This window comes from Camelina sativa, chromosome 1 (assembly GCF_000633955.1).
Source record: "Camelina sativa cultivar DH55 chromosome 1, Cs, whole genome shotgun sequence".
In the NCBI taxonomy this organism is placed as follows: Eukaryota; Viridiplantae; Streptophyta; class Magnoliopsida; order Brassicales; family Brassicaceae; genus Camelina; species Camelina sativa.
This window is the reverse complement of record NC_025685.1, coordinates 7,834,979-7,861,146: the sequence shown is the minus strand read 5'-3', so window position 1 is coordinate 7,861,146 and position 26,168 is coordinate 7,834,979. Positions and strand designations below refer to the sequence as shown.

Sequence of the window (26,168 nt, the reverse complement as noted above, 5' to 3'; positions counted from 1 at the left end):
GGAAAAGAGTTTACAAAAGAAGTTTCAGAAATTAATGATCTTGAAGAAAGAGTTAGACAATCTGCCCTTATGTTTGATTCGCGCGGGATCTTGTGCAGGGTGAAGAGAGGGAAAGATGCTCTGACCAAAGAAAAATCCTCCAGTAGGTTCGAAAAAGCGGGCCAATCGTCTGGCATCTGCACCATCGCAAGTAACTCTGCACAATCCATCTTAAATGCTTGACAATCTACCCCTGCCGCCATCAGAGACTCCATAGCCCTGATCAAAGCTTGAAGTTCCGCATGTAAGGGCGTAAGACCACGTCGCTGACTCCAAGCTCCCATAAGAATCGTCAAATCCTCACCATCGCAAAACCACCACCCCAAACCCTGGAAAGGATCCGAACTTTTCCATGAACCATCAATCTGACAGCGGGGGGAGGACTCCATGTCCTCAAAAATAGTCGGAGGTTGTAAAGAACTCTCTGTGAAAGATTTAACATCATCCCACAACTATTTATAATTAATCGCCTGACTTACAATATCTAACGGCTCTGCCTCTGTTCCCTGAAAAACCTTTTTATTCCTATCTTTCCAGACTGACCAAAGTAGCCAGGATAGACGTGAAGTGATATCAGAAATCCCCGAATTCGGTGCCGTCCGCCAATAAATTAAATCTAGATTCGCATAGACTGAAGCATATGGAAAGCCGTCCGGATCTAGCGAGGCACTAGACAGCTCCCATATACTTCGCAAACTAGGACACTCAAAAAGAGCATGGTTAATGGACTCGGTCGCAGAGACACATCTTTTACACTGGGTATCACATCGAATACCTCGATACACAAGTCGTTCCAATACAGGAAGAGTACCGGAAGCGATCTGCCAAAATAAATGTTGTACCTTTGGAGGAACCTCAAGTTTCCAAGCTTGAGCTCGAAGAGCCATACACGTAGGTCCAAATTCAACATCCTCAATTAATTCCCGGCTAACCGATAGCCTGATTTCACCGAATACTTCCCTGACTTAGTAAAATGCCATACTAATTGGTCCGGTTTATACACTTTACTGACTGCAATACTCCGAATAATCGGTATATCCACCGGGTCAAAAAACTCGGAGCATTATTTTTGGTGACAACATTACTTTCAAAGCGGGTGCTGCTTCTCTAAGTTTTTCAACAGATGTTGTTTGCTTTTGAGCATGTTGAAGCCTCTAAAAGTTCGGTTACCCTCACCCTTAAAGACCAGTTGCTATATATGGATACAAGATGAATGGTACACAACGACAAGAACAAAGAAAATGTTGTTGATAGATTTCAAGCCTAAAGGTAAATAAAAAGAGTGTTTTTTCTAAATTATTATTTTCCAAGATTGCTATAAACCCCTTGATATACATATATATTATAAAAAGTTACACTAGCGTAATAAAAATCTTGCTTCATGGAGCATTATTGGTTTAAGTAAATCATTCCTTTAACCGCTTTCACGGACTCAGTACAATCTTTAAAGCTTGAGTCTCTATGACTATGATATTTTTTTATTATTGGCCAAAAATTAAGCCAAGTTAAACGAACAAACGCTGTGGCTATGGATACAAGATGAATGAGTTGATTTTGAAACAATTGAAAGGAAGTGCCTTTGTGGTTTTGCTATGCTTTAACCATCACTTCACCAGGCTAGTGTACCTTAGTTAGAAACCATACTCTCAGTCTCCTTCACGAACCCATCTCCGGTCCAATCTTTGTCGGATTTCAAGCCTCTCTTCTCGGCTTTTCTCTGCTCAACTGCTTCTTTTTGTCTCTTAACTAAGTCTGTGTGTGTTGTAAAGTACTGCAGCGAATGCCTAAGCCAAACAACAAACAACATGACAAAAACTGCTCAGCAAGGGTAAAGAAGGATATAAAATCCTATAAGAAAAGTTGTTCATACCCTCTGAAGTCTTCTATCGTAGAGAAGTTGTGCTGTCTCATGAAATCTTGAAGCTCGGCGCAAAGGGTTTTCACATGACCATAGCCGTGCATCATCACACCAGTGCATACCTTCCAACAAAAAGCAGTAAACTAAGCTTCTCACGGAATAAAGTTTAAAAACATAAAAAGTGAGGAGAGTGTTGAGTATAGTCACCTGTACAGTATTTGATCCGAGGAGAATGAATTCAGCCGCATCATAGCCAGTTTCAACACCTCCAATACCCGAAAGCGAGTAATCATTCCCACTGAACTCAGATTTCATCATTTTGGCTATACTCATAACTTTCGCAAGCGCAATTGGGCGAACAGCCTTATAAGAGTAGCCTCCTGGAGTTGAGTAACTGCAAAACACTAACTACATTAACATTTCTTGTTATGTATTACAAGAGTTGCTAAACTTTTTTACGTTTATAAGAATGCTATATATAGCTAACCCTTCAACGCATGGCTCAGGACGCAGCGTCTTCATATCAATTCCCATTACACTCATGATTGTATTGATAGCTGCAATTCCTTCACAGCCTGACTTAAGAGATACCCTAGCAGGCTATTTAAAGATTACAAAAAAAAATATGGTTAAAGCATAGCAAAACAGAGTAGCAATAACGGTTTTGGATTAACTTAGATGTCACACACCTCTGTTATGTCAGTAATATTAGGAGTCATCTTAGCCCATACAGGAACTGTAGCTTTAGCATTAATCCATCCGCAAACCTCGTCAAGAAGCGCACAATCTTGTCCAACAGCAGCACCCATTCTGCGCTCTGGCATACCGTGAGGACACGAAAAGTTGATCTCTAAAGCATCCTACAAAAACAAGTATCCAGAACAGTCTCTTCAACATGTATCAGACAAGAGGAGAAAAACTTAAGAATCTGAGTTTGGGAGGGGGAAACTCACAACACCAGTTTGCTCAACACGGTCGATGAGCTCTTCCCAAGCAGTTTTGTTGTATTCCTCCATGACGGAAGCTATAAGGATCCGATCAGGGTACTCTTTTTTCAATTGCTTAAACTCTTTGAGCATGGTTTCGAGAGGTCGGTCACTAATGAGTTCTATGTTCTGCCACCCAATTACATCTGCTTTGACCGATCCATTTGATCCGACTCGTAGCCGGGCATATCGAGGTGTCACGTTGATAACTTTGGATGCATCTAGTGATACCTAAATCATCCAACCACAGATTCAAACCAAACTCAATCATCATCATCATCATACACAAACAAACCTAAATCCTCTGTTCTTGGTACTATGATTAGCAGAATCAAGAACTAGAAAACTCAATATAGTCAACGCAGAACAGATTCAATCATCATCAAAAGTCAAATCTCAATTTTCTAAGGAAACCAGATTGAAGAGAAAGAGAGCTTACAGTTTTGGCGATGACGGCTCCCCAACCTTCATCAAAGGCTCGCTTCATGACGGTGTAGTTGGTACCCGGTGGACCAGACCCGATCACGAAAGGATTGGGCATTTTCAAGCCATTAACAGTGACACTGAGATCAGGCTCCGATTCGGCTGCGGAAGAGATCCTAAGACCAACTCTAGTCTGAGGTAGGAAACTCCGGCGAGTTGAAGAAGGATCGAATTCAGCTGATAAGCTGGTTTTAAAGGCGAGACCAGAGAAACGGTTCAAGGCGAAACTCATGGAAGCCATGGTTTACAGATCAATCAGGAGAATTCAAGAAGTTATCAAACTTGAGACGTGAAAACTCAAAGAATTATAAAAGAGAGAGAGAGAAGATGACACGCAAGAGAGTGTTAGGAGGATTTGGAAATGTGTGAGTTGTTTGATCAAATCGAACCAGGTAAAGAAGAAGATAGAGAGAGAAGAAGAAGAGTGTCTTGTAATAATTGGTCGGTTCTTCAACTCATGCCACGTGAAAATAATTGCAAGTTTGTAACGTAAGTTCCTAAAAATTAATTGATCACCCAAAATAATAATAGACCCATCTTCCGTAAGATTTTAAAAAGCCATTAATCTAGTTTTAATCATTCGTATTTAACAATTAAATTTTTTATTCTCTATCTTATATCTTGTTCAACGGAGTGGATAAAACTTAAGATTCTCTGTTTCTATCTCTATCAATTACCAACAAATTTTCTTAAAAAAAAGATTACTCAATTTATACGCCGACTGAAAAGAATAAAAAAAAGACGTGGAAATTGCAAACACGTAACGGAATCGACCGTGAGGCTAAGGTTGTTTCTAGAGGAATGAGTTATTTGGGCCCTAGTGGCCGTGGGGGTAAAATAGCCCATGCGTCACAAAACAAAACAAAACAAAACGTAATAATAGTAATACGTGTAAGTGGGAATGGACACAACAGCAGTTGGTGGCTCTCATCGTTTCTCTTCCTTTGTTTATTTTGACTAGTACAGTACTTTTCTCGTTTAGTTTGCGCAAAGTAGTAAAAAAAAAAGATAAAAACTAAAAACCTAGTGGATGTGGAAAACATGATTTAAGCTTCACCATATTAAAGTCTCACCCTATAATTTATAAGAAATTCTTGATTGCACAAAAATACGAAATACAAATGTGGTTTAGAGTTATATGACTTGAATTATTTTTTCATTCGAACTTTCTAGTGCAGGTTTTTTAGATATATAGATATTGTCATGTTCAAATCTCTAAATGACACTACAAAAAGAATTATTTATTCGATTTTATACAATAATATCGTTATTGTACAAGGAAGGACACACAATGACCACGACCTCATCATATAAATTTCCATGGTCACAAAAATATGTAAGCGAATAATATAATTGTTTGAGAATTATTTTCATTTTATGATATAAATAATCGAACCCGTCTCTCATCATTTTTGTCAAAGAACTAAACCAACCAAACAAAGTCTGTTTACCAGTAATATCAATCGATCGCCATTTTTTACTACTTTTCTCTCTCTCAAAGCTCTTCTAGAGTTTCTTTTTATCTCCGACGGTCCGACCAAACTTAAACCTTCTCTTCTTTTCTACTCTCAGAGATAAGATATGGATGCCGTGACGGCGAGTTTGGTTCGCTCTCCCGTCTTACCACCTAGAACTTCCGACAACGGTTCTGGATCTATGTTCCTTACCGCCAGTGGCCCTGGGTTCACGCGTTCTGGTTCAAGACTTCGACTTCGTTTCAGGGTATGTCTCAAATCTCTTCTTCTTGATTGAATTAACCAAATATTCTGATCCGGTTGTGTTCAAATCTGATTTGTGAACCTGAAATATTTTAAGGGCTTTTTATCTTCTTGGTGATTTTTTTAAATGTTGGTTTTATCTATTTGCAGCAAAACGCGTTGCAAAGCTTAACAACGACTGCTAAAACTCGGAGAAATTTTGTGGTTAGAGCTTCTTCAGCGTCTAGTGATGCTTCCTCTGGTGCTTCACCCAAACCGATCGCACCGCTTCAGCTGGAGTCGCCTGCTGGTCAGTTTCTGTCTCAGATTTTGTTGAGCCATCCTCATCTTGTGCCTGCAGCTGTTGAACAGCAGCTTGAGCAGCTCCAAACTGATCGGGACTCTGAGGGACAGAACAAAGATGCTTCTTCCGTTCCTGGAACCGACATCGTTCTTTACAGGTTTGTTACAACAATCTGTGAACACTATTTTGAACTGATTTCTTGACAACTTCCATTGATCTTGATAATAAACCTTGCGTGAGGTCGTTAGTGAAAGAGATGTTTTGTGAGCTTTGCTGCGTTTGTAGATATATATACCATAACGAATTTGAATAGTCATGATATCGTTACAATGGACAATTTAGTAACTAGCAGTATGGTTGTGACCTAGTGCTAAGACACACAAAGCTTTGGATTTGAATACGAGTTTGATTATGGGAATTGTTTTCCGGCTTGTAGGAGGATTGCAGAGTTGAAGGAAAACGAGAGAAGAAGGACGTTGGAAGAGATTTTGTACGCATTGGTGGTTCAAAAGTTCATGGAAGCTAACGTATCACTTGTACCATCAGTAAGCCCATCTTCTGGTCCGTCTGGTCGTGTTGATACTTGGCCGACCAAAGTAGATAAACTTGAGCAACTTCACTCTCCCGAGATGTACGAGATGATTCACAACCATCTAGCACTGATTCTTGGAAGCAGAATGGGTGATCTGGCCTCTGTTGCACAGATAAGCAAGCTCAGAGTTGGACAAGTTTATGCTGCTTCTGTCATGTATGGATATTTCTTGAAGAGGGTGGACCAAAGGTTTCAGCTTGAGAAAACCATGAAGATTCTTCCAGGTGGGTTGGATGATAATAAAACAAGCGTTGATCAAACAGAGCGGCCTTCGGCTGTATCGTCTCACCCAGAGGTTGGTGCATTTGCGGGCGGAGTTAGCGCTAAGGGCTTTGGCAGCGAGATTAAACCATCCCGGTTAAGGTCATACGTGATGTCGTTTGATGCAGAGACGCTTCAGAGATACGCCACTATAAGATCAAGAGAAGCAGTTCGGATCATTGAGAAGCACACAGAGGCGTTGTTTGGTAAGCCTGATATCGTATTAACACCGGAAGGCACGGTGGATTCATCCAAGGACGAACAGATAAATATCAGCTTTGGTGGGATGAAGAGGCTCGTCTTGGAGGCTGTGACTTTCGGATCGTTCCTCTGGGACGTAGAGAGCCATGTGGATGCAAGGTACCACTTTGTATTGAACTAGAAAATGGTCTGTAATGCAATAGACTGTAATGCAATAGACTAACTTATGTAACATAAAAAGAAACCCATTAAGGGTATCATTACAGTTGTATCAAAATCCGAGATAAAATATCGTACATTTATATGATATTGTGATGGGATAAAGCTAAAGCTAAGAGATGGTAGGGATGCTAAAACTAAGCAGGAAGCCTACCTAGCCTGGGCAATAGGACTTAATATATGATACAAAATTACAATGAAGCCAATTTTATTAGGCATTTTTTTTTTTTACTTCAAACTGAGGAATGAAGAAGTTGTTTAGAAGTAACCAATTTGTGCAAAACCTCACCAAAGACATCGTAGAAGACAATCTCTGCGTCTGAGTGAGTGAACCGAGCGGACATGAACCCTTGACCATCGTAATAGAATTTCAAAGACTTGGGATTGTTGGTCACCGGGTCAATATCTCCTCTCCAAGCCTTGGATCCAGCACCGCTAGTTAGAAACTGAATAGGACTGTCTTCATCACTGATATGTTGAAGACAATGGTCGTGTCCGTTCATGTAGAGATCAACACCGTTCTCTTTAAGAAGAGGAAGAAGCTCTTCGTTGAGCTCTTTAGTGTCTCCGTGGTGTCCAATGCTTCTCATTGCATGGTGACCAACAACAATCTTCCATCTCGCTTTAGAACTCTTCAAAGAAACTTCGAGATCACCGAGGAGAGCTTTGACATAAGAGTTGCGTGAAGGAACCGCGCGCCAATCGTATGTGTGACCATCTGCTTCAGTGTAGTATTCTTTCACAAAAGGAGTCGTGTCAACGAAGAACATCTCTACTAACTCTGCGTCCACCACGAATGATCGGAGACAGATCCAACGGCTGTCGATTTCACGAAGAACAGAGCTCAGCTGAGCTTCTGCGTCACCTCTATAGTCATGGTTCCCCAAAACTGCATCATTTTCATTTGATGAGAAAACTCAGACCAAAATTCAAAAAAGACTTGAATCAAAAGGTTTTAGGATTATGTTAAGGATTGATAATTACCACTGTACCACTGTTTCTGGAGACTAGGAGCAGTGTAGATGTTAGAGAAAGACTGTTCGAAATTTGGATCGTGTTCACTGAACAAACCATTGTCGTAGAAGTTGTCTCCCGTAGAGACCACGAAATCTAAACCTATCTTCTCTCCAACCCTTCCCATCTGCGTAAATTAATTAATTGAATTGATTTAATTAAACACGTCACCGTACGAGGAGAGAGAATAATATTAGAATATTCCATATATGCAATGATACTAATAAATGTTGGGACTAAAAAAAACCTGATAGGCAACGACAGACTGATTAAAGGAGCCACGGCGACCCCAATCTCCGATGACTAGGAAACTAACGGAACCGTCGCTTTTGGCCGGCTCGATAAATCTTTGAAGCTCACCGTTCGACAACACGACGAGGATGGCGCAGATATAGAATATAAGCAAACTCAGACTCGATCGACAAGAATCCATGATTAATTGTTGTTCACGGCTCACACAATTATATTATATATGGGGAAATTCGAAAAGTAACGCTTGAGGAAACGTACTTTGGTAGTTTTTGTGGATCTCTCTCTGTATATAGGAGAGAAAGAGAGAGAGGGGGGGGGGATTTGAGATGAGAAGAAGAGAGAAACGAGAGTGGTGAAGGAGACGATGATGCAGGAAGGAGGGAGAAGAAGATGCTTTTTAAACCGAAAAAAGATTAAAGAGAACATAAAAAAAGGTGCGGTTAAAGATGCTGAAGGATATTCCCAACCAGTAGCCGCATCTTTTTTATTTCTTTCGCTCTCGATTTCTGACATCCACCTCTCATTTTTTCTTTTTCTTTTTTTTTGGATCTCTCATAGACTCAGAGATTTTGGTTTTGTTTTGTGGTAAAATCTATATTCTAAAAAATTACAAGTATAAAACCCTAAGTTTAGGTTTTGAATTCTTGGTAAAAAAAAATACAACAAAGTTGTGGTTTTAAAATTTCAATAACAATTATAAAGTTAGCAGCAGGGAAAATTTGAAAAGTGGCTTGCGGACTTTTAAAAGGTTTTGAATATTCTAGATGATTAATTTAATTATTATTATCTATTAGAAGGATATTTGGGGAAACATTATGTGCTCAATCATGATTGGGTTTTGATTATTTTAATTCTAGTAGAACCCGGTTGTGTCACGAGATGGAATTGCTATTGGACCACATATACTTCACTTTCCGACAAGTTCTAACAGCGGACAACGCCGTTTTATACCTCTCACAGATTGACACGTCACGTAGCTTAACAGTTTAGTAATTCACTGTACACTCTCCACTTCCATTGTAATAAACTAATACTACTAGTGTAATCTTTTGTTAAGATCGTTTAACTTTTCCTTATTTTTTAGTTTAAAATACGTTAAAATAGTCCGGGCGTAACAAATAATGCCCCAACCATAGGTAACAGTTGTTTTGGTATAGTCAATACGAGACTAGTTGATTTCCCGTTGGTTCTGGAATCCTTTCATGTTTGGTTCGATAATGGGGTTTATTCCTTGTTTTGGGTGGTCTCCTCCATATATAGACTTTCAAACACATATTTCCTCCTAGTTCTAATGGGCATTTAACCGATCTGCTCCAGCTCTATAGACCGGTCTAGATATAGTGTTCCAGCCGGCTCAGTCTGAATTCAGCAAGACCAGCATGCAGTTATAGCCAAAACGCAAAACCAAACAGATTTAATAAGTTTGCTCTGTCGGGCTCAGCTCAGACCCTCTTTATTCTCAAGTAAAGGGTGAGTCCCTCAGCTTGGCTTTGGCAGGGGCCGCAGGGCAGTCCCAAGTCAATCCACATACAATTGCAAATTTTACTCGAAGTACTGATCTAAGTTTCTTGCAACAACTTTAATCTGTAAAGGTGAATTCTGGACGTGAAATAAACAGAGCCTGTTGTTCCTCGGAAAGTAAACCAAAAGTTGCAAAAGGAATAAACATAAAAAGGGTCTGCGCAAAGATATTCTCAAGATAAATCAATCCTGGTCTCCTTCAGTTTTGTTTGGACTACTCACAAGCCGTGGTGATACTATAGCAGAAGAACCAGACTCTCAGACTTGAGACTTCTACTCGTCTTTGCATCTCTTCTCTAATTCCTCCAAACGCTCAAGATCTTTGTGGTACTTGCAGATGCGGAAGATGCACCTGTCAGTGAATATGAGAGAAACAGTCAAATACATACATAAGTGCCAAGTATAAAGTGTGGAGTGTGTGATAGTTGATAACGTACCAGTAGAGAAGGATCCCAGCTGCACACAGAACCACATTCCTCTGAGCCTTATAGATCTGAAACACGAGTAAACCAGTAAGTAAGCTGAGCTTAGACATTTCGCCGCTAGGATAACTGAAGCCCAATTAAATGTAGCAAGTTACAGATAGAACAACCCAAATTCGATGTTTACACTGTAAAAATCAATTCAAGCGCAAACTGAAAAGGCTCAGATAAATGTTGAACTCTCATCAACATATTCAGAAGAACAGGGCATAAAAAGAATACGGCACTACTAGATTTATTCTGACAAATCTTTCAAAGAAAATATATCTGGATGTTTCCACCAATATAAGATTCCTCGCATAAAAATGTAGCTTCTTATAGACATGACCTTAGATTAATACTAAGCAGTAGCACTAACCCTGCGAGTCTCTGACCAAATATGCAATTGGTAGTGCTACTGAGAACTCATTTTTTTTCATTACTGAGACATCCTATACTTAATTCAACTAAACTATCAACTAAACTCGATCATCGGATGATTCTACATTATTATAAACTTCATCAAAGAAGACATATACACGAAGAAGTATCAGTATGAACTAAAATAAGCTTCGATTCTAATACCAATAGTGAAGGCACGATCATAAGTTCTATAGATGATGATGAACTTACAGATTTCTCGTAGCGATCACGCTCTGTAGTAGTGCAAACCTCAGATGAGCACATTAGCCTATGCTCATTCTTCCAGTATATATCTGACAAGTAACACAGACAATTCACATGAGTAATTGCCAAAACAAACCAAAACTATAGATACCAATTCACTCCCAACTCGAAACCCTAATGGTAAAAACTGTATCGATCCTGAACAAGAATAAAGTTAATATACAGATGATCTACGGACTACGAGCCAGAGAGGGCGATTACCGAGGAGCTGAAATCCAGAGAAGGCGACGACGGAGGCGGCGGGATTGAGTATGAGCGAGACAAGTGATACGATGCGTTTCTTCAGGAGCATTGGGTAAGGGAAAGTCAAGATGATGGCGATGGCGACCTCGGCGGCAACCACGTACGACAGAATCAGCCATTGCAATGCCATTGTCTTCTTCTTCAAGATCTCTCTTTCGCTCTGTTTTTTTTTAAGATCCTCTTCTTCCGTGTGAAATTGAAAGAGTGATTATGATCTGTGATTCTTCGTGCGTCCGACACGTATATCTATCGACGCCGTGTCCGTGTGCCGGCCGGTATTGATTTTGTTTTTTTTTTTCTTCTCGACATTTTTAATTGATGGGCCTTTTATGGCCCAATATGTTAGTGAGTGACTGCATTGGTAGAGAGAGACCCACACATTAACTTCCGGTTCACTATGGTTTATACTGTTTGGTTCGATTTTTTCGGTATTTAATTATTTCTTGGGCATATCCTACACTTCCAATTTTTTTTCATGGCCGGCAAAAGAGTTTCTATCATGAGTGCTCTTAAATTTAATTTTGTTTGACTTAATTAAAGATTATCTTATCTTATTAATGAAATAAATCTCGATGTAATAAAATAGGAAGGATAATGTATGGATAAAACCCTAAAATCGCCGAGAGAGAGAGCCGCCGTCAACTTCGATCCGCCTCTCTGGTTGCCCTTCCAGCGCTGGAGAGGGCTCCGTCCCGAATAGTTTTCTTTTTTTTGTAGTTCCTTTTCAGTCTCCCGTCTCTTGCTCTGTTGTCACCGTCGGCTGGGTGCATTTCGAAGATGGTGGATCCGACGATTCCTCGGTGTGTGAAGCGAAGATCCGTTGGGTGGAGGTCGCCGGTGAAGGCTCTGATACAGATGTTGGAGAACAGCGTCGACTCTTAGCCATGTCTAGTAGTAGCTTAGGCCTTCTCTGTGTTAGTATTTGTTTTCGTGTCATTGGGTCAATTTAGGTGGTTTAGGAGATGATTTCACTCTGAGTCGTGGAGTGTTATCTATCTCATTGTGGTTAAAAAATGCAATGGTTCTCGATTGGGTAGCGTTGGATCCGCCTTGTGTTCCAGGGTTGTACTTGATCAACCATTGCATTTGTTTTGTTTCAAGTTTATGGAGGTGAATGTAATGTGTCTTTGATTTGGTTGTAACTTTGATTTGGTAAATGAAAAGTTGATGTTTGAGCCAAAAAAAAAAAAAAAAAATAGAAAGATAATGTTCCATTAGATTTGGACAAATGTTCAAATAGATTTCCAAATCTTCATACCTACATGGGACATGGCAACATATAATTGTATAAAAAAAATACATTTAGATAAGGTTACTTGTAGAACTTAAGTATTGATGATTATAAAGTTGAAAAATATTACGACACTTTTTTTTGTTTGGGTTAACATGTTACGTTAATTAAGACAATTTAAAATACAGAATCATAAGAATAAACTAGAAACGAGAAAAACTAATGTAGAATATGTCCGATAGTTATTCTTAGGATAAGTTCTAAAATACCAAAATATAATATATATTTTTTTTTTTCAAGAATGAATGGACATGAAAAAATAGTTTTCTGTGTATTTTTTTTTCGGTCAAATCAACGATATAAAAAGTTAGTTTTTGGATAAGACTTGATTGTAAATTCATAAAGAAAAAATAATTTCATAATAAAATAGAGAAAAAGGAAACCATGAAAATAGAGGTAAATGAAAAATCACATCAAAATTAAAGCAAATAAAAAAATTCAACCAACCATAAAATTGACTTCAAACTTTTTTTGTAACAAAAAGAAAGGTTTTAGAAATATCATAAAAACTTAATAGGATTAATCTAATACAAATTCTAAGCAAATCCATATTTTTTTCTTGTTAAATAAAAAAAATTACACATTTTATAATTTATATCATCCAGTTCCAATACAAAACAAACACGCAGCGAGACGGCTAAGCGCGATTACTGGGACCAAGGCGCGCGCGTGGCTCACGACAACGTATTCGTGTCACGTGTTCAGCACACAGTGACCATTTAGAGTCTAATTAGGTAATTTAAATCTATTCTAATAAATAATAATATTACAAACTTTCGTCGTAATCTATAATCTTATCCACTTTTAAATTGGGCCTGACCCATATTAATTTTATTCATTTAGTATAATTTTAACTTTGGGTTTTCTCGTACGGAACAAACTCACCCATTTGCGTCTCTCTTCTTCTTTGCTTTTCTTCTTACTTTCTCTCTCACGCGTTGCTGTTGTTGTTGTTGTTGTTCACTCTTTCTCTCTCATTTCTCCGGATTGCCTTAAACCTTCTTCTACAATACTCCCCTCTTACATGCGAGCTTCTCCGATTCTCTGTTTCTGATCGCTTCATACCTTCGCAATTATGGTTTTCGCGGCCAAGAAATTCATCAACAACCCCAACGGTTCGTGCTCTTCTTTCTTCGTTATTCTTTTTCTTTTCTTTCTTGCCGTTTATCTTTTCGTCGCATCCTCTGCTCTGTTCGGTGTCGTTGTTTCTTTCTCCGGCGTAGATTTAGGTCGATGAGAATTGTGAACTGTTGACCTATGTTATCTTTCCCGATTGTTGTGTTACCTATTTGCGATTTCTTGCTTATAAAATTCGCCTTGGTCGATTTTACCACATTCACCCCCCTGATTTTGTTTCGCGATCCTTGAAATGCTACTCCGTCACCCCTTGTGTTCGTTGCATGGTCAGCACGATGTCTTTATTTCCATGGTTTAGGGTATAGAACTAGCGGTTTGGAACTTTTTTGCAGTAAGAGAATTGAATAAAGAATGGTTTCCTTTTTGCAGATGTTGTAACTGAGTTCATTGAGGGTCTCGTTGAAACTTATCATGGACTTCAGTATTTGGATGGTTTCCCTGAGGTTAAGGTGGTTATACGAGCTGATGTCTCCGCTGAAAAGTACGACAAGGTTGCCGTTATATCAGGTGGGAGTTTTGTCACCGGAGATATTATGTGTTTTGGTTTAGGATTTTGAAAGTCTCTTAAGCAATGCTACTATTATATGCAGGTGGAGGCAGTGGGCATGAGCCTGCACATGCTGGTTACGTTGGAGAAGGTATGCTCACAGCGGCTATCTGCGGAGATGTCTTTGCCTCCCCACCAGTTGATTCCATCCTTGCTGTGAGTATTCCAGATGGGGTTTTCCGTCTTTTCTCTTCTGTTTATTTCGATTTTAATGATAAATGAATGTTTGCCCAATTCCAGGGAATTCGAGCTGTAACTGGTACTGAGGGATGTCTACTGATTGTCAAGGTAGTTAGAGTGGGAAAGAGAGCCCCATTCATACAGTTCTATTGTTGCGAGGAACTATAGAATCTTTTCTTTGTGTTTTTGATTAATTTAGTTTCCTCATCAACTCTCTTGGTAGAATTATACTGGTGATCGCTTGAACTTTGGTTTGGCTGCTGAGCAAGCGAAATCTGAAGGTTACAAAGTTGAGGTAATACATGCTCGTTATTACCTTTTCATACTTGAGAGCGTTTGCTAGACAGAATGACATGATCTGTTTTGTAGACGGTAATTGTTGGAGAGGATTGCGCATTACCCCCTCCACGTGGTATCGCCGGGCGCAGAGGGTTAGCAGGAACAGTTCTTGTCCATAAGGTTTCTCTCTCCCTTTCCATCCTTTTTCTTTATCACACTCTAAACCAGTTTGTTTAGTATGCCATTGCTGCTCGTCGATATTGTTTTTGTTCAAATTGTGATGTCTGAGGCCTTGGGCTGCTATATATTGATTTGTTTGTTTTGTTTTCACGAGCTTAGAATCAAAACGAATTTCTGAATATAAAGCTTAAAGCATCAGTTTATTTTATTTGCTTCTGCTAAGGACAGGTTGCGGGTGCAGCAGCAGAGGCTGGTCTTTCTCTAGAAAAAGTTGCGGCTGAGGCAAAATGTGCGTCAGAGATGGTTGGTACCATGGGTGTTGCTTTATCCGTCTGTACGCTTCCTGGACAGGTTACATCTGATCGTCTTGGCGAAGAGAAGATGGAACTCGGGCTTGGAATTGTATGTTACTTTGTTGTATTTTCGAGTTTGCACACAAATTCACTTTCTTCATTGTTTTGGTTCATATGGTGACATTTCAATTCAATCTGTCTTTCAGCATGGAGAACCTGGTGCTGCTGTGGTTGACATTCAACCAGTGGATGTGGTGGTTTCCCATGTTCTTCAGCAGATACTTAATCCTGTATGTGCTTAATTTGTGCTATCTTTATGGTACTTTCTTGTTTCCATAGTCAAAGAGATCTGATTATTCTTTCATATCTGCAGGAGACCAATTATGTTCCAATTACTCGTGGTAATAGAGTGGTTCTCATGGTTAATGGGTAAGCCCCTGTCGATGTACTTTCTATATAAATTGGTATCTGTCTATTACTCCATTATTTTAGCTGGACCAAATGCTGCTGCTGTGATATCAAATTTGTTGAACTAGATGGTGATTTCTGTGTATATGGTTGTTAGCGGAGAACTTAGTTGCTCCTCAATTTTGCAGTTTGGGAGGCACCCCTTTAATGGAACTTATGATTGCTGCTGGAAAAGCAGTCCCTAAACTGCAGTTGGAATTTGGACTTGCCGTTGATAGGGTGTATACAGGCTTTTTTATGACTTCTCTTGATATGGCAGGTGAGGTTCTGTAGATTTTTTTTTCATTTTGTTAAGTGATACATACTTCTGTTGTTACTCTGACGATGCTTCCTTTCCCAGGATTCTCGATTTCAATCATGAAGGCTGACCAGTCGATTTTAGACCGATTAGATGCTCCAACCAGGGCTCCAAATTGGCCCGTGGGCACTGATGGTCCGTGAGATTTAAGCTGTTTCCTATTTCCATGATTTATTTCCTTGGAGTATAGTCTTAGATACAAAGATTTTGTGCTACATTGCAGGCAACCGGCCACCAGCGAAGATTCATGTTCCTGTTCCTCCTTCTCGATCAATAGCCGAGGTATGCATTACAATTTACAAGTTTGATGAAGATACGTTGTTTAGAGGTTTCGAGGGTTAGTGACAGATGTTTTTGGTAATTTCATGAAAATTTGTTAATATCAGTCTCATAACCGACCTCAAGAGCTGAGTAAAGAAGGTCGAATCCTTGAGGCAGCCATTCAAGCAGCAGCAACTGTGATCATCAGTCTAAAGGATAGTCTGAATGAATGGGATGCAAAAGTAGGCGATGGTGATTGTGGATCGACAGTAAGTTTTATTTGCAGATATTGCCATGCATACTTATATTTTGTTCATTTAATATTATCTTAAATTTGCCTGCATCAATTGTGTAGATGTACAGGGGAGCAACAGCTATTCTGGAGGACATGAAAAAGTAGTGAGTCATTTTTGTTACTTTTACTCCCTCATAACCTCTCTATATGTTGAGTTCTTCACAGAGATTGTTGACAAAACTTTGAACCATGTCTCTTTTTGTTACTAGTTATCCACTGAATGATGCTGCAGAAACAGTGAATGAGATTGGTTCATCAATCAAAAGAGCTATGGGGGGGACAAGCGGAATAATGTAACTCTTGAAATTATTTCACATTGTCATTGTTATAGTAAAGTAAAGTGACATTATGGGTTCTCTTGTGAAACAGTTACCATCTCCTCTGCAAGGCAGCATACGCGGAGCTAAAAGCTAACGCTCAGTCAGAAGTCACAGCCAAACATTGTGAGATCATGCTTGCTTGTATGTGGTTAGTTAGTATTTTATATGGCACATGCTTGTTTTGACAGTTTAACATTATTTTGAATCAGGGTCTGAAGCAATCAGGTCATCAATTACTTCAGTCAGCAAATATGGTGGAGCAACTGCAGGCTACCGAACAATGCTAGATGCTCTCATTCCGGCTTCACAAGTTCTTGAGGAGGTGACAAAGAGCGGCTTATTTTATTTTTATACTGAAGATTTGAATATTGCAGCTTGCAAGTAGTAATGAGTTTTTGTTTTTGATAAGAACAGAAGCTGAGCGCAGGAGAGGATCCAATATCGGCTTTCATTCTGTCTGCTGAAGCAGCAACTGCAGGAGCGGAATCAACCATACAGATGCAAGCACAGGTGAGTTTAGCTTACTGTTTCAGTCTGCTTTTGTTATGTTAAGTGGTTTTCATATTGAGATGACGGATGAGATTGTGTAATACAGGCTGGGAGATCAAGCTATGTATCTGCGGAGATTCTTGCAACGGTTCCAGATCCAGGTGCAATGGCTGCAGCAGGATGGTACAGTGCCGCAGCAAGAGCTGTGAAGGAGCAGTATCAANTCTCATTCCGGCTTCACAAGTTCTTGAGGAGGTGACAAAGAGCGGCTTATTTTATTTTTATACTGAAGATTTGAATATTGCAGCTTGCAAGTAGTAATGAGTTTTTGTTTTTGATAAGAACAGAAGCTGAGCGCAGGAGAGGATCCAATATCGGCTTTCATTCTGTCTGCTGAAGCAGCAACTGCAGGAGCGGAATCAACCATACAGATGCAAGCACAGGTGAGTTTAGCTTACTGTTTCAGTCTGCTTTTGTTATGTTAAGTGGTTTTCATATTGAGATGACGGATGAGATTGTGTAATACAGGCTGGGAGATCAAGCTATGTATCTGCGGAGATTCTTGCAACGGTTCCAGATCCAGGTGCAATGGCTGCAGCAGGATGGTACAGTGCCGCAGCAAGAGCTGTGAAGGAGCAGTATCAAAGCTCATCATGATCCCCCTCCCTGAAGTTTCTTCCTTTATTCCCCGGATATATGAATTGGGATTTCGGTGAGAGAGGCTTTATGAGCACTATTGGCTCTCGTGTATGTACCGTTTAAGATTTTTGACTCTGTGAGGGCGCTCTCCGTTTATGCAATTTTTTTTTGGTGGTGCGTAATACTGTGAGAGTTTTGACTTCCCGAGAGAACGAGACTGTATTGTTGGTATTGAATTCTTAAATGGCTATGAGAAAGAAAAATGTTTCTTGTCTATTCCATATGATTAGCATCTTTCTAGATTCTCAAATATCTCAATAAATATATTAATATATATATATATATATATATACATATATATCTCAACATAGGAGATAAACTGATAAACATGAATCGATATTGATATAGTTGTATCTTTGTAGATCCTTATTGCTCTATCAACAAGTATATAAGCTGCTGTAATCGTCCCTCATAAATAAATACAGCAGAAGCATCCATTCTCTGATCCATACAACTATACAACATTGAACATAAGGTATTCACAAGATCAACTCTATATTATTTTCAGATGGTATTAGTGTAATGTGATCTGTAATAGTGGGTAGAAGAGATCGACCACCCATCGATCAGGAAATAATATGTGGCTCTGTTTATGGTTCTAAATCTTCTTCTGATGTTGTTCTCTGTTTAATGTTTGAGGAAATAATTTTTTGTTTTTAATATAATCACAAATAATGTACCGAAGCACAATTCAAGGGGAAGAGAGGGTCTCAAGGGGGACAAAAAGAAAGGGGGTTAGTTATATGAACGTCTTAAATTAGTTTATAGAGAGTTTTGCTTTCTTACGTTCTTCTTTATATTTTGTCCAATAGCTTCTCATTTATTTTCCTCTTCTGATCTCAACGTTTCACCATAACTCAAACACAATGGTAGTCGCAACCAACTCTGACTCTGAAGAGCATTTGCATTCCACTTTTGCTTCCAGATATGTCCGTGCTGTTGTTCCCAGGTTCCTCTCTCTCTCTGCATCTTTCTGGATTCTTTCCTCACTTTAGTTTTTTTTTTTCTTTCTTTCTATGTTACAATGTTAATAGTATTTGCTTGCATATATATTATATTGAAACAGGTTTAAGATGCCGGACAATTCCATGCCCAAAGACGCTGCTTATCAAGTGATCAGTGATGAGTTGATGCTTGATGGCAATCCCAGGCTTAACCTAGCTTCCTTTGTCACCACTTGGATGGAACCTGAGTGTGATAAACTCATAATGGATTCTGTGAATAAGAACTATGTTGACATGGATGAATATCCTGTCACTACAGAGCTCCAGGTTTGTCTCTCTCCCCATATGCTTTCTATTTCTAAATATAGTCAAGACTGTGATACATCTTTATTTGGCTTTTATTCTCTCGTCTTCAGAACCGGTGTGTAAATATGATAGCTAACTTGTTCCATGCTCCCGTTGGAGAAGGAGAGGCTGCGATTGGGTGTGGTACTGTTGGTTCATCAGAAGCTATCATGCTTGCCGGTTTAGCTTTCAAAAGGAAATGGCAACAGAGGAGAAGAGCTCAGGGTTTACCTACTGATAATCCTAACATTGTAACTGGAGCCAATGTTCAGGTCTCAATAAACTTATTCCCATTCTTCAAACATCAGTACATCACATTTGCTTTGGATATTGATACGTTTCTCTTAAAATATAAAGACATGTTAAACTTGTGTGTACGCTTTTTCATCCGGGCAGGTGTGCTGGGAGAAATTTGCAAGGTACTTTGAGGTAGAGCTCAAAGAGGTGAAACTAAGGGAAGACTATTACGTGATGGACCCAGCTAAAGCTGTAGAGATGGTTGATGAGAATACAATCTGCGTTGCAGCAATTCTAGGATCCACACTTACAGGAGAGTTTGAGGATGTGAAGCTATTGAACGATCTCTTAGCTGAGAAAAACGCAGAGACGGGTTGGGAAACTCCTATTCACGTTGATGCAGCCAGTGGAGGATTCATTGCTCCTTTCCTCTACCCTGATCTTGAATGGGACTTTAGGCTTCCATGGGTTAAGAGCATCAATGTCAGTGGTCATAAGTATGGACTTGTGTATGCAGGAGTTGGTTGGATTGTCTGGAGAACAAAAGATGATTTGCCAGAGGACCTTGTCTTTCACATCAACTACTTAGGAGCTGATCAACCCACTTTCACTCTTAACTTCTCAAAAGGTTTGTATTTGAGAATCTAGAAAGATGCCAATATTTACTTGTTGAGAGAGAGCTATAAGGGATCTACAAAGATACAACTATATCATCATCACATTTAGTCTAAAGCAAAAGCTCTATTTGTTTTTTTTGCAGGGTCGAGTCAAATCATTGCTCAGTACTATCAGTTTATCCGACTAGGCTTTGAGGTACTTGTTCCCTCACATATCTTACATAACAGTTTCATACTTTCATCTTATTTGTGTCTAGATGACATCTAGTTNGGTATGTAATTACTTGCTTGACCAATCTATTCATCATCACATTTAGTCTAAAGCAAAACTCTATTTTTTTTGGTAGGGTCGAGTCAAATCATTGCTCAGTACTATCAGTTTATCCGACTAGGCTTTGAGGTACTTGTCCCTTACATATCTTACATAACAGTTTCATACTTTCATCTTATTAGTGTCTAGATGACATCTCATTTTATCTAATGATCCTTCTTGGAAATTAAATTAGGGATACAAGAACATAATGGAAAACTGCATGGACAACGCGAGGAGGCTGAGAGAAGGAATAGAGATGACAGGGAAGTTCCACATTCTGTCTAAAGATATCGGAGTGCCACTAGTGGCATTCTCTCTAAAAGACAGTAGCAAACACACGGTGTTTGAGATTGCAGAGTCTCTGAGAAAATTCGGGTGGATCATACCGGCTTACACCATGCCTGCAGATGCGCAACACATTGCTGTGCTAAGAGTTGTGATCAGAGAAGACTTTAGCAGAGGCCTTGCAGATAGACTCATCACACATATCATTCAAGTACTGAAAGAGATCGAAGGGCTTCCTAGCCGAATCGCGCATATAGCTGCGGCAGCAGCGGTTAGTGGTGATGATGAAGTTGAAGTGAAGACTGCAAAGATGTCGTTGCAGGATATTACAAAGTATTGGAAACGCCTTGTGGAGCACAAGAGAAATATTGTATGTTAAAAGGGTAAGTCTTGTTCTTTGGACTTATCATGTTCTTGGCAATAAGGTTTTAATTTAGACCATTCGGCGAACTATTTTGTTTTTGTTTTTCTTTCTTTTCTTGGAATTATTTATATTGATGGTACCATATAATATAAACAGAAAGAGTGACTTTACATTAATCTCTGAGTCTTGATTATAATACTACTGTACTTGTAGTTGTAGGGTTGTTAACTGGAACCTACCCAGCCAAACCATATGATAAAAAGTCAATTCCTTGGTAGTGTGGACCGTGTGATACTGAAATTTTTTAGCTGCAAAAGCAAATAGCAATCCCCCATCCCACACACACGCGCACATTGCATATACAAATATCACCGGCTACAACACTCAAATACAATGACCATTTAGCAAAATCAAAATTGAAGAAAGGGACTATTTTTTATAAGCTACCAGTGAAATAAAATGCTGAGACCAAATGCAGAGCCGGCGCTGAACTTTTTAGGGCTAAAAGCCCAAACAAAAAAAAAAAAAAAAAAATTGCAGTTCGAAGAGGTCGAATCTGAACAGTGGTGCCAAAAACAATATTCCTAAACCACTGGTCTAAAGAAAATTTTTGTAGAAAATGGCCGAAATATGTTTTTTATTATTATCGGCCGCAAGCCAATGCTTGGCTTGCTTGGCCTCTTGGCCGGCTCTGAAGAAAGGGACTATTTTTTTATAAGCTACGAGTGAAATAAAATGCTGAGACCAAATGATGAATAGTCACACATCAAATTAATATACAAAGGTCGACTTCATAATATTTCGCTCTGTATACCATATAATATGCAATCCAGTTGGAGAAAGATTGAAACGACTTAATCACTTAAGATATATTTCTCTGATGAGCTCATTATCTAGGTTGACATAGTTTCTATCCAAGTTTATAACTTTACATGGAAGCAAAAGAAACAAAAACATAGATGATATAGTAGCATGATGCACAGCATACATAATATATAGGGCTCAGTAGAAAAGAGTAAAACTTATTCGAGCCCATTAAGTCTTACTATAGGCCCAATAACCAACGAGCCTTCGCAAAAATTATATAGCGGCGAGGCGCAAAAGAATTACCAAAATCGGAATTTTTTTTTCCCGGTGGATGAAGATGTCGAATACACCAGAGGACGGCGACGGAGCTCCGATAACTACAGGCGGCTTATTCCCGGTCTTACCTACTTCTACGAACTCCGTCTCAGTTATTTCCAGTAATACTCAATGGCTTCGCAACGCCAGCTTCACGACGGATCTCTCCATCATCAACGCCGCCGCTTCGACGGCTCCTTACTTATCCGAGGTCGAAGAAGATGAGGAAGGAGATGCCGATGAGAATATTGGTGAAACCAATCAGCCTAAGGTTTACAATTTGGTTGAAGAAGAAGCGTCCTGGGAGTCTGATGACGACGATGTAAAGAGGAAGGGGAAGAAAAAGAGGAAGAAGCGGAAGATTGGTACTGCGTCGGATGAATCTCGTTCTAAGAAATCATCAGTTAGGGACTCTGATGAATACTATTCGAAACCTGCCAAGGATTATTACTTAGACACTCGTCCTGATCCAGATAATTTGGCTTATGGTTCTATTTACAGGTACTTTGCTTATCTAGTTATGGCTAGTTTGATTTCGTTTTCTGCGCGATGCGTTTTGAGAGTATGGGGGATATTGAAAAGAATCTGCTTGTGTTTTTTGTTTACAATGCAGGATGAATGTTCCTCGTTATAAACTTGACAGTTCTCAGAGAGTTTCTGGGGAAGGTTCTCTGAGGAATTATTTGCGGAATCGGCGTAGCTCTATGCTTGACACAGAGATTGATATTGATTCTTTGGAGGGTAGAGGAAAGTCTGATACCCGATATTGGTATGCAAAACATGCTGCCGTTGAACACAACAAGAATTTCAAGCGTATTCGTTTATCTGCTTCAAAAGAAGCTGTGGATTCGTCGTTTGATGATTTCATTCCACTGGAGGAAGATGAGGCTGTTCAAGAAAGTGACGATGAAGATGTTTTGTCAAAGGACTCAATGATGGGAGCATCATGGGAGGATGAAGTGCTTAATAAAACGCGAGAGTTTAACAGAATGACGAGGGAGCGTCCCCATGATGAGAAGGCGTGGCTAGCATTTGCTGATTTTCAAGACAAGGTTTCGAGCATGCAATCTCAGAAAGGAGTTCGCCTGCAGACTTTAGAAAAGAAGATTAGTATACTTGAGAAGGCTTTTGAACTTAACCCAGATAGCGAAGAACTGTTAATTGCGCTTCTCAAGGCATACCGAATCAGAGACAACGCAGATGTGTTAATCAGTAGGTGGGAAAAGGCACTTATGCAGAATTCCGCTAGCTACAAGTTATGGAGGGAGTTTCTATGTGTTGTTCAAGGGGAGTTCTCCAGATTCAAAGTATCGGAAGTGAGGAAAATGTATTCTTATGCGATCCAGGCTCTTTCTTCTGCTTGCAGCAAGCGACATAGGCAGGTTCTTATTATTTTATAGTGCTAACTGTTTAAGGGTTGATGAGTCACTCCAATACTTATCTGTTTACTGTCACAAGTTATTTCGAGTCCATCTGTTTTATTTCCCTTTCTTAGTTTTTTTATGGTGTTTCTCCACTATCTAAATCGTTGACATTATTGATAATCTTATTATCAGCAGTTTGACGGGCAGTTTGACATTATAAGGTCTGATTCTATTTATTGGATTACGCAGGTGGATGCAACATCTGAACCACTAGATTCTGCTGCCATTCAGCAGGAACATCTTCTAGTAGATATGCTAGTTAGCCTCTGCAGGTTTGAGTGGCAGGCTGGTTACCAGGAGTTGGCCACAGCGTTATTTCAAGCAGAAGTGGAATTTAGCATCTTTTGTCCATCTTTGTTGCTTACTGAACAGAGTAAATTAAGACTGTTTGAGCACTTTTGGAGCAGTAATGGTGCTAGAGTTGGAGAAGACGGAGCTTTTGGATGGTCATTGTGGCTGGAGAAAGAGGAGGAAAACAGGCATAAAATTTTGAAAGAAGAATCGTCTGATGACAATGAGGTAGGTGGTTGGACAGGTTGGACAGAACAGGTCTCAGGTAGAAATGGAGATAGTATTGCTTCAGCTAACACTGTAGAGGTCGATGTTGATCGGGAGGGTCTGGATGAGGAAATGGAAGACGAAAATGGCAAACCTGAAGATGATACTGAAGCTATGCTAAAACTATTGGGCATTGATGTCAATGCCGCGGCCAGTGATGAGGTTAAAGATACAACAACTTGGGTTAAATGGTTTGAAGAAGAGGTTTCTCGAGATCTCAGCCAATGGATGCCTACTCGGAAAGCTGGTATCTATCACTTCCTTTACCATCATTATCTCTGTATAATTTTGTTCATCTTTCTCTTGGAGCATATAAAGGACTAAATGTGTCTATTGGGTGAGCTTTTGTTTAAGTGGGACTAGTCGCTCAGCCTTTTCTGTCATTCCGGAGCCATTAGTAGATAAAGTTCAGTCTCTGTAGATATGTTTGATAGGATTGACTTGCAATTTTATCTTAATAACATTAAACATGCATGATGTGGTTAACCTTGTATCATCCTTTTATAGGTGAATTCTCCAGAGTTGATGAAATGGGCGAGGGAGAAGATGAAGATCAACTCTCGAGTGTTGTACTATTTGAAGATATAAATAGATTTCTATTTTCCTTACGTTCAAACGAGGCCCGCTTATCTCTGGTATACCAGTTTATTGATTTCTTCGGTGCACATATGTCCCCATGGACTTCCAGCAACAGTTTGTCATGGAGTGAGAAAATAAGTAGCCTTGAAACACTGCCAGATTCTATGCTAGAAAACTTGAGAAGTGTACAGGAATGTTTATCGAAATCAGACAGTGTCAACAGTTTCAGCTTGGGATCTCTTTTAAGTGGCAGCTGTGACATATCTATGCGGACTGAGATGATGAAGTTTCTCCGCAATTCCATCTTGCTTTGTCTAAATGTTTTTCCGCGAAACCACATTCTGAAGGAAGCTGTGCTTGTTGCAGAAGAGCTGTTTGTAACAAATATGAAAACATGTGAGGTAGCAACTACTCCATGTCAATCTTTGGCCAAACGTCTCCTGAAAAGTGACCGGCAGGTAAGCCCCATTCCAATGTGTTTGTGTGGTCTGTTTTTTCTTTAATTCACCTGAACTGATTCCTTCTCTGTGTACAGGATCTACTACTTTGTGGAGTTTATGCACAGCGAGAAGCTGCTTCTGGAAATATGAAACATGCAAGACGAGTCTTTGACATGGCACTGACTTCAATCTGTGGCCTCCCTAAGGTTAGTTTCAGATATTTCGGCCATGTTGTTAGCATATGATACAAAGTTTCATGTTTCCACCTATTTATCTTGTTCAAAAACAACTTCTAGATCAGTTACCATGGTTTTGTGTTTATTGCTGATTCAAATTTTCACTTACTGGTCCCGGAAACTGGTGCACAGGATTATCTCATGGACGGATCATAGTAGAGTTGTTTGTTACAGGACAGTCTCGTCTGGGTAATGTATAGGGAAGCATGGCATAGGTTAGAATAGGGTTTCTTATTTGACGTTACTTTTTGTGCACTTGTACATAGAAACATCAGTCCAATTACCGTGTTTGCTTTGGATTTTATTTGACATTGCAGAAGCCATGCTAAGGTTATTTCACCTATGATTGCAGGAATTACAGTATAACGCTTCTTTGCTATGTTTATGGTATGCTGAATCGGAAATAGCCAATAGTAGCAGCAGAGATAGGGATACAGAATCATCATCTCGTGCTTTGCACATTCTGTGCTACCTGGGAAGTGGTCTAGCTTATACTCCCTATACTTCCCAGTCTTCAAGCATGCAAATCCTTAGAGCACGCCAAGGGTTCAAAGAGAAGCTCAAGAAGATACAATCAGCATGGTCTCATGGTGTTACTGATGATCAATCAGCCGCGCTTGTTTGTTCGGTAGCTCTATTTGAGGAGTTAACAAATGACCTTCCTGGTGCTGTTGAGATCCTAGAGCACATGTTCAGTTCTGTTCTTCCAGGTTATTTCCGTGATCAAATGACATTTTTGGGTTGTCTTACTGATTTCCATACCAATTTACATGACTGCATCAGAAATGTTTCCGTGTACAACAAATAAATTTCACTTAAAAGCTTGTATCGTGCATGCACTGTTTATCTGAATTTGTATCTCGTCGTTAAGATTTTGGGCTATTGTGAATTTTCCAGGAAGAAAAAGTCAAAGTCATCAACTTGAGCTCTTGCTCAATTATTATGTGAGAATGCTTCAGAGACACCATGACGATCTAACTTTGTCACAACTTTGGAAGCCCATATTAGAGGGACTGCAACTGTATCCTCTCAATCCGGAGCTTTATCGAGCTTTGGTGGACATCTGTAATCACCGTATGACATCCCATAAACTGAGAATGATGTTTGATGACTACTCCCGCAAGTAAGTTTTTTCACAAACTTGTTAAA

General features: G+C 39.5%; 7 protein-coding genes across 10 annotated transcripts; 4 read left to right on the top strand and 3 right to left on the bottom strand.

Annotated features, from left to right (window-relative positions):
- On the bottom strand, positions 1,398–3,811 carry LOC104782634 (dihydropyrimidine dehydrogenase (NADP(+)), chloroplastic). The gene is made up of 7 exons (XM_010507628.2): positions 3,323–3,811; positions 2,851–3,114; positions 2,587–2,757; positions 2,385–2,497; positions 2,105–2,291; positions 1,910–2,019; positions 1,398–1,823 (listed from the first exon to the last, which is right to left on the bottom strand). The coding sequence occupies exons 1-7, from the start codon at positions 3,605–3,607 to the stop codon at positions 1,667–1,669; spliced, it is 1,287 nt and encodes a 428-aa protein (XP_010505930.1). The 5' UTR covers positions 3,608–3,811; the 3' UTR covers positions 1,398–1,666.
- LOC104782624 (UV-B-induced protein At3g17800, chloroplastic-like) lies at positions 4,762–6,745 on the top strand. Its single transcript, XM_010507618.1, has 3 exons — positions 4,762–5,088; positions 5,235–5,524; positions 5,804–6,745. The coding sequence occupies exons 1-3, from the start codon at positions 4,948–4,950 to the stop codon at positions 6,600–6,602; spliced, it is 1,230 nt and encodes a 409-aa protein (XP_010505920.1). The 5' UTR covers positions 4,762–4,947; the 3' UTR covers positions 6,603–6,745.
- On the bottom strand, positions 6,688–8,561 carry LOC104782620 (purple acid phosphatase 17-like). Its single transcript, XM_010507606.2, has 3 exons — positions 7,902–8,561; positions 7,625–7,781; positions 6,688–7,529 (listed from the first exon to the last, which is right to left on the bottom strand). The coding sequence occupies exons 1-3, from the start codon at positions 8,085–8,087 to the stop codon at positions 6,874–6,876; spliced, it is 999 nt and encodes a 332-aa protein (XP_010505908.1). The 5' UTR covers positions 8,088–8,561; the 3' UTR covers positions 6,688–6,873.
- On the bottom strand, positions 9,429–11,092 carry LOC104782611. The gene is made up of 4 exons (XM_010507592.2): positions 10,777–11,092; positions 10,522–10,604; positions 9,865–9,920; positions 9,429–9,779 (listed from the first exon to the last, which is right to left on the bottom strand). The coding sequence occupies exons 1-4, from the start codon at positions 10,946–10,948 to the stop codon at positions 9,701–9,703; spliced, it is 390 nt and encodes a 129-aa protein (XP_010505894.1). The 5' UTR covers positions 10,949–11,092; the 3' UTR covers positions 9,429–9,700.
- On the top strand, positions 13,016–17,774 carry LOC104782593 (putative 3,4-dihydroxy-2-butanone kinase). 2 transcript variants are annotated; one of them, XM_010507568.2, is made up of 20 exons: positions 13,017–13,224; positions 13,616–13,753; positions 13,837–13,949; positions 14,034–14,081; positions 14,197–14,268; positions 14,343–14,432; positions 14,661–14,834; positions 14,932–15,015; positions 15,099–15,154; positions 15,322–15,452; positions 15,534–15,626; positions 15,715–15,773; positions 15,878–16,021; positions 16,108–16,151; positions 16,257–16,340; positions 16,417–16,490; positions 16,577–16,689; positions 16,782–16,877; positions 16,963–17,079; positions 17,502–17,774. In XM_010507568.2, exons 1-20 carry the CDS (start codon positions 13,185–13,187, stop codon positions 17,511–17,513), a joined length of 1,782 nt encoding a protein of 593 aa, XP_010505870.1. In that variant the 5' UTR covers positions 13,017–13,184; the 3' UTR covers positions 17,514–17,774. The 2 variants fall into 2 exon arrangements, with proteins under 2 accessions (XP_010505882.1, XP_010505870.1); XM_010507580.2 differs by lacking the exon at positions 16,963–17,079 and having other exon boundaries at positions 13,016–13,224; positions 17,385–17,774.
- Positions 18,377–20,831, top strand: LOC104782571 (glutamate decarboxylase 5). 2 transcript variants are annotated; one of them, XM_010507549.2, is made up of 6 exons: positions 18,377–18,504; positions 18,622–18,826; positions 18,916–19,116; positions 19,241–19,709; positions 20,046–20,098; positions 20,205–20,831. In XM_010507549.2, the coding sequence occupies exons 1-6, from the start codon at positions 18,422–18,424 to the stop codon at positions 20,673–20,675; spliced, it is 1,482 nt and encodes a 493-aa protein (XP_010505851.1). In that variant the 5' UTR covers positions 18,377–18,421; the 3' UTR covers positions 20,676–20,831. The 2 variants fall into 2 exon arrangements, with proteins under 2 accessions (XP_010505851.1, XP_010505844.1); XM_010507542.2 differs by lacking the exon at positions 20,046–20,098 and adding an exon at positions 19,842–19,894.
- Positions 21,781–26,146, top strand: LOC104782556 (protein NRDE2 homolog). Of its 2 annotated transcripts, none has more exons than XR_002038630.1 (7): positions 21,781–22,283; positions 22,396–23,164; positions 23,396–24,011; positions 24,272–24,801; positions 24,879–24,989; positions 25,152–25,234; positions 25,372–25,455. XR_002038630.1 is itself a non-coding variant. In XM_010507524.1 (7 exons), exons 1-7 carry the CDS (start codon positions 21,799–21,801, stop codon positions 26,144–26,146), a joined length of 3,099 nt encoding a protein of 1,032 aa, XP_010505826.1. In that variant the 5' UTR covers positions 21,781–21,798. The 2 variants fall into 2 exon arrangements, 1 of the variants encoding a protein (XP_010505826.1); XM_010507524.1 differs by lacking the exon at positions 25,152–25,234 and adding an exon at positions 25,917–26,146 and having other exon boundaries at positions 25,372–25,729.